This window comes from Lipotes vexillifer, unplaced genomic scaffold, assembly GCF_000442215.2.
Source record: "Lipotes vexillifer unplaced genomic scaffold, Lipotes_vexillifer_v1.1 scaffold1353, whole genome shotgun sequence".
Classification (NCBI taxonomy): Eukaryota; Metazoa; Chordata; class Mammalia; order Artiodactyla; family Lipotidae; genus Lipotes; species Lipotes vexillifer.
The window spans coordinates 135,834-145,964 of NW_006787905.1; the positions used below are offsets into that span (position 1 = coordinate 135,834).

Genomic DNA, 10,131 nt, shown 5'->3' on the forward strand with positions numbered 1-10,131 from the left:
AGAAAGTTGCTTTCCCAGCATTGCATCTGGATGCTATTGAGAGACATCAGGTCCCAGGACCTCCCAATCTTAGCTTAACCCTGACTCTGCCCTGGACCCCAAACCCTCCCAACCCTATGTCAGGAGCTGGCCATTCCTGGCAGCAGATGAGAGCCCCAAGCACTTCCTGCCTGGTGGTGCAGCTGCCTGGCAGGGGTGTGCCGCCCACAGCCCTGGCCCCTGGAGCAGCTTTAGCTGTGTCAGCTTAGGATGGTTCTGGGAACCTGTGGCTGCCACTGTATCTGGAAAGTCACCATGGGGGAGGGGCAGGACTCAGGGTCAGGGCATGGGCAGTAGGATCTGAGGGCCGGATCCACACAACCAAAGGGCACAGGGGCTCCCTGACTGCAGCAGCTGGCAAAGGGACATCTTTCAGCACTAAGTCCCACCCGACCCTCCCCCAGCCTCTCCCCACCAGCCCTCAGAAATGCTTTGTATTTTTTTCTTTTCATATCCCTTTTCCCCTTTTAGCATCTTCATTCATTTCATTCACTTATTCATTTCTTTCATTTATTCTTGAGCACCTAGAAGGAGGATAGGAGACTGACTAGGAGCACCAGGCTCGTATGTCATCAAGCTGGGCTGGAGGAAGCACTTGGTGGGGGGTGGCGGGGAGAGGAGGCCAGGGGTGGCCAGCAGGGAGCATGGGGCCAGCCAGGGTACTCCCCACGGTGTCCCCAGGCGTCCAAGCTGGGGCCCTGCAGGGAGATGGGGGCTGAGCCCATGACTGTAACCCCCTGAGCTGAGCTACAGAACATGGCAGGGGTGGGGTGGGGCTCATGTGTGGACCTCATCATCTAGGGCTCTGGAGCAGAACAGGAGTCAACTGGAAGAATGTACCCAATGAATCTCCAGCATCATTCAGTGGAGAGGATGCCCTGAACCCTCAATTGTGCCTCAATTTCCTCATCTGTAAAATGGGGACAAGTTGGGCGTAAAGTATAGGAGGATTAATGTGAGAAATAAGGGACTTCCCTGGTGGTCCAGTGGTAAAGAATCTGCCTTGCAATGCAGGGGACGCAGGTTCGATCCCTGGTTGGGGAACTAAGATCCCATGTGCTGCAGGGCAACTAAGCCCGCGTGCCACAACTACTGAGCTTGCACACCTCAGCTAGAGAGCCCGCGTGCCACAACTACAGAGCCCACACGCCCTGGAGCCTGCGCGCCACAACTGGAGAAGAGAAAACCCGCATGCCACAACTAGAGAGAAGCCCGCACGCTGCGATGAAAGATCCCACATGCCTCAATGAAGATCCTGCGTGCTGCAACTAAGACCCAACACAGCCAAAAATAAATAAAATAATGAATCTTTTTTAAAATGTGAGAAATAAGTGAATTAATTCATGTAGCATTGCTGGTAATAACCTTGATTCTGGGTTGGCAGTGGGTTCCCTGTGTTCATTGTATGATTAAAAATTGAGGGCTTTACTGGTGGCACAGTGGTTAAGAATCCGCAGGGGACACGGGTTCGATCCCTTGTCCGGGACGATACCATATGCCGTGGAGCAACTAAGCCCGTGTGCCACAACTACTGAGCCTGTGCTCTAAAGCCCGCGAGCCACAACTACTGAGCCCAAGCGTCACAACTACTGAAGCCTGCGTACTCTAGGGCCCGTGTGCCGCAACTACTGAGCCCACATGCTGCAACTACTAAAGCCCGTGCGCCTAGAGCCCATGCTCCGCAACAAGAGAAGCCACTGCAATGAGAAGCCTGTGCACTGCAACGAAGAGTAGCCCCCACTCGCCACAACTACAGAAAGCCCACATGCAACAATGAAGACCCCAACACAGCCAAAAATAAAAAATAAATTAAAAAGTGATATCCCTTTAAAAACAAAATTTTGAAAGGGCCATGCATGGACTCTTGGTGAGTGTGGGTCATAGACCCAGGATTATGGTTAATCCAATTAATATTGGTCCTGAAAAAAGCCTCTAAAGTGCTTGACACATGCTGAGTGCTCCCTAACCCTGGCCACAATCTAGATGACAGAGACAAAAGTCCCCACAGGGAGAACCTTCCAGTGTCGACAGGGCCTGGCTGTGTGCCAGGCACTTGCACTTTCTCTCATTTGCTCCTTACAGCATCCCTTTGAAGAAGGAATCCTTGTTCCTCTTTCACTGAGAAGAGAAACTGAGGCTGAGAGGGGAAGTGACTTGCCCAAGGTCACACTGTGGGACTGCAGCAGAGCTGGGATTTGAACTCTATTTCCAGACTCAGTGCTCTTCCCCAGCAGCCCAGATGCTTCGGGCTTCTCCAGCTCAATAGAAACAGTGCCCTAAGGGTCTCTGGACCACTTCCGCCACCACCCCAGGGCCCTGAGGGGATGGCCTACCCAGCAGCCCACTAGCTTGAGCCCCCTCAGCTCTGTTTTCTCATCTGTCTCCTTACAGCCCATCTGGCCTGAGCCAGGCCCTGGGGTCTGCTCATCCTGGCCCCATGACTGCACAGGCCACCATGCCCGTGGCTGCCCCTACATCCCTCCAGGCCACTCATCCTTCGGGAGAGCAGGTGTGTTTCAGGAGGGAGGGGGTTGAGGGGTAGAAAGGGACTTCTACTGGAAGAACATGCTATCAAGGTCAGGCCGTTGGTGGACCTGGAGGCAGATGGAGAACACAGAGGGTGGTAAGGGAGCCAGAGGACCATGACACTGGGCAGGGGGCACTGAGGGCAGACCCCCCAGCCCACAGCACCATCCACATGCACCCTGGAGTCCTCCAACCAGGGCCTGAGCCCCGATCCTCAGCCTCAAACACGACCTGGTGGGCCCCTTGTCTACAAAAGGCAGAGTCAAATGGCTGTGAGTGCTGCACTCCCAGGCTCAGCCCAGCCCCCAGACTGTCCAACAATGGCCAGACTGTCCTGCCCAGGGCCCCAGCAGTGCCCCAGGCTGGGGGCAGCAAGCATGCAGAGAGAGATCCTGGCTATCTCTAACTCCTGCTCAGCTCTGCTGCCATTGTGCTGTGTGACCTTGGGCACTTCATTGCCCTCTCTGATCCTCAGTATAAAGGGATCTTGGAGGACTGGTTGATCTCTATCCTCCTGGCTCAGCCCTTCTGTGTCTGTGATTCTAACCCCATGGAGGAAGAGAGTTAGAATCCTTCAGGTCTTGATTCAAATATCACCTTCTCAGGCAGGCTTTCCCTGACCCCTCACCACCACCACCCCCACACACACACTTAAAATTGCCCGACACTTCCTATCCTACACCCCTGCATCATTTTTGCCCCATTGTACAGTCATCACCTTCGGACACCCTCTTAGCTTACTTATTTGTGTTTATTTGTTGTCTCTCCCCATGGGGGAGTGAGACTGGGGGAGTAAAATTGGTCTGTCCCTTCACTGCTGCGCCCCAGCGCCTGGCGGGCAGCAGGTGCTCAGCAAATAAACGTTTGCTGAGGGTGTGACTTGGGGGTCGGCCATGTAACAGGCCTGGGTGGCCAAGGAGGGGGACTGGAGAGTGGGTGCTACAGTCTGGGCGTGAGGTGCGGTGTCAGGGCAGGGTGGGAGGGGGCGCCTGGGCAGGGTGTCCCTCCGCCTGGGAGGCGCCCACCGGGCAGTGACCAGGCGGACTGAGCCCGTGTGAGAGAGGGGCCCCTTCCCAGCTTGCGGCCCCCCTCATCATCTGGGGCGGGCGAGCGGGCGGAAGGCAGCCTCCTGGTCTGGACACGAAGGCCCGCCTGCCCCCGACTCGGAAAGCACGCAGCCCTGATAAGGTGGGTAAATTTCAAAGGGTCTAATGGGGCAGGGCCGCTGATAGCAGGACCGGGGCGCTGCCAGCGGCCTCCCCTCACTTCCCACCACTCCGCGGCCCAGCCCCCCTGCCGGCCTGCGAGCAAAACAGGTTCAATTGTGCTCTTATCTGGGCCTGCGGTTTTGTCAGGCCTGCCAGCCCCGCACTAATGGGGAAAAGGCAGCAGCCAGCTCGCGGACGTGGGTAGTGACGCGGCCCCTCTACCTCCACCCCCCCACGAGGGGCCGGGCCAGGGGGTGTACCTGGCACCCAGGAGCGGGGTCGGGAGGGGCGACTGACGCACCGAGGTGGGGGGGGCTGCCATGGCGGAGGGCCAGGCTTGGCTTCGGCTCCTGGCTCCACGGCTCGCCAGGCGAGCTGCCTCCCTCTCCCTGCCTCAGTTTCTTCACTGATGTTTGAATAGGGACACTGATGAGAGGGGTGCTGCCTCCAAGGGCTGTCAGGACACTGACATGAGTTACACTCTGTAGAGCAACTGACGTGGCCCCGGGCTCATAGTGAGCCCCGGATAAGGGAGGTGCTTGGCAGGAGGACCCGGGAAATTGAGGGGCCAAGGCTACCAGGCCCTGCCATCTGGCTCCATGCTGCCTCCCTGGCCTCATCGCTCTCCACTCCCCGCTCTCTGCGCCAGCCACACCGGCCTCCTGACGTTCCTCAAACACACCAGGCATGAGCCCACCTCAGGGCCTTTGCTCAAGCTTTGCCCCTACCTGGAATGCTTACAGGTAACTCAGGGCTTCCCGTTTTTGCTCAAATCCCACCTTCTCAAGGAGGTCTGCCCTGCCCACCATATTTCATGCTGCTCCGCATGCCCCACCCAGCACCCCTGACACCCTGTTTTTCATGGCACTCATCAGAGTCTAGGGTACTATATAATTTACTCATTTATTACTTTTCCTGTTGACTATCTTTCTCCTCTAGAACGTAAACCAACCAAAGTTCACTGCTGTGTCCCAGGGAGCCATGCCTGGCCCACGACAGGCCTTCAGCACATATGTGTGAAGTGAATGGATTCAGAAGGCAGAGATCAGGCCAGGGTTGAGGTTGTATCTTGGGACAGCACCCTGCTGTACCATCGCAGGGGCCTAAGGGGGAGGAGAGGATGTTCCGCGTGTGTGTGCGTGTGTGTGTGCGTGTGTGTGTGCGTGTGTGCATGTGTGCGTGTGTGCATGTGTGCGTGTGTGTGTGCATGTGTGTGCATGTGTGTGTGCGTGTGTGTGTGCGTGTGTGCATGTGTGCATGTGTGTGTGCGTGTGTGCATGTGTGTGTGTGCGTGTGTGCATGTGTGTGTGCGTGTGTGTGTGTGACTTCTTTGACCCCCAGATAGGCCTGCAGGGTTCCGCAGGCTTGGAGCCCATCTCTGGCAGGAGCTCTTCATGACTCAGTTCACAGGGAAGCCTGGGGACCCTGAGAGCTGTGCTGGGGCCCTGGGGTGGAGTGAGGCCTCCTTAGATGGCATCCCAGGTGTGAATCAGTGATGGGGTGGATGGATGAGGCTATAGGCAAGAGCGTGTGTCGGGGTTGGAAGGGTGGATACAACCAGGCCTTGGACACAGGAAAGACTGGCCCATCTACTCAGCCACGGTTGGGGGGAGTGTCTGAGGAGGAGGAGGAGATGGCATTGGTGAGGAAGCCCAGGGCCTGGGGAGCCAGGCCCCGAGCTGGGAAAGCCTTTGGCATTTCCTACCTTTCCGTTTTTCCCAGAGTGGAGAGGGTCATGCACACAGTAAGGTGTTCCTAAAACCAGTAACCCACAGATGGCTAGCTTTGGGAGAGATGCTGGAGGTCTTCTGTGCCCTCTGAGGCCACCAGGCCATGAACTCCTACAGGACAGATTGTGCCTGGCCACCCTGCCCCTAGTGCCTATCCAGGGCCTGGCACAGAGTAGGTGCTCAGTAAATGCTTGCTGGCCTGCGCAGAGCACCGTGTCCTGGCCCAGGGGGCCCTGCGTGCTCCAGGTGATGAAAATGCATGGGTATGTGGGCCTGAGGACACAGCCCCCCACCCGTTGGCTATTTCTGGTCTCCTCGTCCACCATCCAGCTACAGCACAGTGTCCTGGAAAGAAGACTCCAACAGACCCAGCCCGAATCCTGCCTCTGCCACTTTCCAGCCTTGACTTTGGAGCCTCTGTTCCTCATCTGCCGTGAGAAAGGTCAGTGAAGCCGCCAGTTGCTGGACTTACTAGGATGAGATGAGATAGTGCATGCCCCCCTCCAGAAACATGGTTGGGATCTGGACTCAGATCCCCGCCCTATTGTGTGTCCTTCAGGTCTGTCCCCTAACCCCTCTGGTCTCAGGGGCTTCCTCTGGACTGCAAGGGCTGGGTGGTCTCTGGGTCCCACAAACCAGGCTTTCTGCCCACCCTGCCCCCACGGCCCCATCTGGGTGACCAGCCCGAGCCTCTTCAGCAAGGGAGCCCTTTCCCAGGCTGTTCCCTTCTCATAGCTGGAGCCTGCGGCAGGGCAGGGCCTGGTGTCCACCAGGCAGGGGGAGGGCAAGAACCAACTGGAAGCCCTGTCTCTCTGTGGCTGACGCAGGTCCCAGCCTTGTCCTTGCCATCACTCCCAGGCTACAGCTCCTAGGAGGGTGGGGATCCAAGGAGATGGAGGCAGCAATCTCACTGACCAACTGACCAACAGACAAAGACAGACTGCCCTTTCCAAAGTACATCCACTTCCTTTGTCATTTGGCATTCACCCATCACAAGGCCCCACCAGGATCCCCCAAGGCAGGATCAGCAGGACAAGTATTATTTCCATTTCACAGGGGAGGTGAGGGAGGCCCAGAGGGGGTTAGTAAATGGCAGCGCCAAACCAAGCCCTGGGCCCTGCCTCCCATCCAGCGCTCTTCACTCTCTGATGGACTAGTGCAAGAGAGGATGCACGCAGGGAGGGAAGCTCTGGGGCTGACTGCTCCAGAAATCATAATCTGTGTTGGGTCTGAGGCTGCGGGCTGCTCGAGGGTCCCTGCCCTCGAGGAGTAGAATCTTGGGAAGAAAAGAAACACTGGGAAACAATTAGAGCACAAAGAATTGGGACATGTGAGGTCTGCAAGCACTAGAGGGGACATGGGAAAGCTTTCTGGAGGAGAAAGCTCTTGAGATGGGGCTCGAAGGATGAGGATGCTTTCAATTGAAGTAGAAGAAACTCAGCTCCACTTGAACAACAGAAAAAGAGCAGTACTGGTTCATCCAGGTATTCATGGAGTGATGGCTCTGCCAGCCTCCTTCTCTGGCTGTCTCAGCTCACACCCCCTGGAGGTGACAGCTCCCAATATTCACTCTCAAGGCTTAGAAGCCCCAGTGACCAGAGGGAATGTTATCTCAGTAGGTCAGAGCAAAGTTTCAGGATGGAGTGGGTGGTGTGTTGGACCCCAGGTCTGCAGCAGGTGATGTAGAGAAGGTATTGCCCATAACAGATGGGTGGGGTCTGGATGGGGGAGAACAGGAGGGGGCACATTTCACCCGCTGAGGGTTTGGCCAGAGGAGAATTGAAGAGGAGGACCAGCCTTGAGGAGCTGTGGACAGGAGGCAGGAGGTCTAGTAGACCCACTGACCTGTGCGAGAGACCTGGGACTTGACCCCAAGGGGACAAGGCGGGTAGTAAGAGGGTCCTATCAGGTGCAAGGTGATTGAGGAAACTTCAGATTTGAGCTTATATCTGCTTCCCAGCTATGACCTTGGGCAAGGCATTTTAAACATTTGGGCTCAGTTTCTTCACCGGAAAAATGGGCACAGTAATAGTTACCTGGAAGGGCTGCTGTGGGGAGTAATATGACGTGGCCTGTAGTTGGTGGTCAGCAAGCCCTGGAACTTGCTGGTTCACAGAGCACTTTCACAACATTATCTCACCCCTCACCACAGCTCTGAGGGTTCCCAGGGCATGGTCAGAGGGGAGTCCAGCAGGTTCAAGCCAAAGTCATAAAGCTGGAAGGTGACAGAACTAGGGTGTGTATTCAGGTCAGATCCTGAGCTGGTGTCACAACACCATGCTGGATGGATCAAGGTGCTGAGGGGTGTGTGTCACCCAGAGTCCCCTAATTGGCCCTCCCTTCCCCTGGAGCCCACCGGAGTTGCCCCAGGTGGGCACCAAACCTGCCTTGGGCCCACCACTGACATCCACCCCAAGCAGCCTCTTAGCACCTTAGCCCATGTGAGCCCCAGCTGAGCAGATGGAGAGTCTTCTCCTTGCTACCTCTTGGATCTTTCCAGCTTCCAGAGGCACCCTTTGTTTCCTTACTCCAGGCCTGGGCTGGTAGAACCACAGTCCATGCTTAGCACAGCTTAGTCTGGTACATCCATCCAGGCCTACCCATTCCTGAGGACACCTATGAAATGCTCCTTTGGTCCCAGAGCAAAGCTGTACCAGCGTTCAAGGGGCAGCCTTCCCAAAATCAGGGTTTTCTGTAGTATAATCAGTCCCCTTACAAATGCCACCCAGCAGTGAAATATCCTCTCTGGCTGTAAGAGTAATCTATCTTCATCTATCTACCCATCTTCTGGTCTATCTCGAATAGAATCAGACTGGGCTTTGAATAATAAAGACCCCACTTAACAAAAGCCAGAGGTCTATTTTTCTCATAAAAGTCCTGAGGCAGGCAGTCCAAAGCCAGTTTGAAGGTTTTATGCAGTCCTCAGAGACCTAAGCTCCTTCCAGCTCACTGCTCCTCCATCTTGTCTTCATGGTCCAAAATGGCAGCCAAGAGTCCAGCCATCACAGCTGCATTTCAGGCAGTAAGACAGAGGAAGGATAAAGAAGAAGGAGGTGAATGGTACATGCTAGTTTACTTTTTTTTTTTTCTTGGTACTTTACTTTTAAGAAAGATTCCTAGGGCTTCCCTGGTGGCGCAGTGGTTGAGAGTCCACCTGCTGATGCAGGGGACACGGGTTCATGCCCCAGTCTGGGAAGATCCCACATGCCGCGGAGCGGCTGGGCCCGTGAGCGATGGTCGCTGAGCCTGCGCGTCCAGAGCCTGTGCTCCGCAACGGGAGAGGCCACAACAGTGAGAGGCCCGTGGACAGCAAAAAACCCTGGTGGCGCAGTGGTTGAGAGTCCACCTGCTGATGCAGGGGACACGGGTTCATGCCCCAGTCTGGGAAGATCCCACATGCCGCGGAGCGGCTGGGCCCGTGAGCGATGGTCGCTGAGCCTGCGCGTCCAGAGCCTGTGCTCCGCAACGGGAGAGGCCACAACAGTGAGAGGCCCGTGTACAGCAAAAAAAAAAAAAAGAAAGATTCCTAGAAAATGACACATGACACTTCTACTTAATCACACATCTAGCTGCAAGGGAGTCATGGGATACTTTTAATTCCAGGTAGCCAAGTTCCCAGGTGAAAAGTAGGGCTTGTTTACAGAGGAAACTGGACATTGGGGTTAACTATCTCTGATACCCCATCCCTTCAATAAGCATTTATTGGATACTCCTTGTATTTACCCATGTTATAGTACTAATATGATTAATACCTTAGTATCTCATGAGCTATGAACAGTGCCTAGCATATAATAATTGCTCAGTGGCCATTAGTATTACTGCATCAGAGTGCTGATATAAGCACAAGCTTCTGTGAGAGTGGAGAGGAGGTCCCACCTGGGAATGTAGGAGGTCTTTCTTTTTGCTTGATCCTGGAGGGCTGGGATGGTCAACTGTAGCCACTTTAGGACCTTGTGTTACCTCCCTGACCTCCATCCCATCCCACCTCAACCTTCTCTGGGGAACGACTCTGATAACTCTGATAACACCTAAGCATAGGCTCTCCAGGGTGAAACGTGCAACCATATGTTGGAGAAATTTGGCATCGGTTAAGGTGAGGGGGCTAGTTCTGAAGACCCTGGAATCTTCCTGAAGCCCTAGAATACTCATACTGTAGGCAGTCACACAATTACTTCTGAAATTGGAAAATAACACTAAAACGCCTCCATCTGACAGCTTGGGGGTTGCAGATGCTCTGCGCCCTTCTAAGGTGATCCAGAGGAAGGAAATGCCAGACTCTGCCCTCCGGGGACAACCCTCAACACAGGGCAGAATGAGGAAGAAGCTGAGAGCTCAGCTACACGGCCTTCCTTGGACTGGTGGAGGTGGAGGAGCCTGGGCAGTGGGTGCCTGGGCTTGGGTACCTCCTTCCCTCCCGCTACAGGGACTGTGGAGAGCAAGCTGCTGCTGGCTGACCGCCACTCTGGGCCTGGGAAAGTGAGCTACCAGTCCTTCCTGAGCACCAGTGTATGACAGGCCTGTGCCAGGCCTGTGGGGCACAGAGAACATGGGGTGGGTGAGCCCATGAGCCTCAGTTCCCTTTCCCCAGGGTTCTCTGAAAGCTCCCTCCATCCCTGACCTGGGGAGCC

General features: G+C 55.4%; 1 protein-coding gene across 1 annotated transcript in view; it reads left to right on the forward strand.

Moving 5' to 3' along the window:
• ILRUN (inflammation and lipid regulator with UBA-like and NBR1-like domains) overlaps positions 1-10,131 on the forward strand; it is a gene marked incomplete at its 5' end in the record, with an annotated part of 111,501 nt that overhangs the window by 100,787 nt on the left and 583 nt on the right. Inside the window, 2 exon segments of the mRNA XM_007472358.1 lie at positions 2,431-2,548; positions 9,927-10,009. Coding sequence (XP_007472420.1) covers positions 2,431-2,548; positions 9,927-10,009 — 201 coding nt within the window.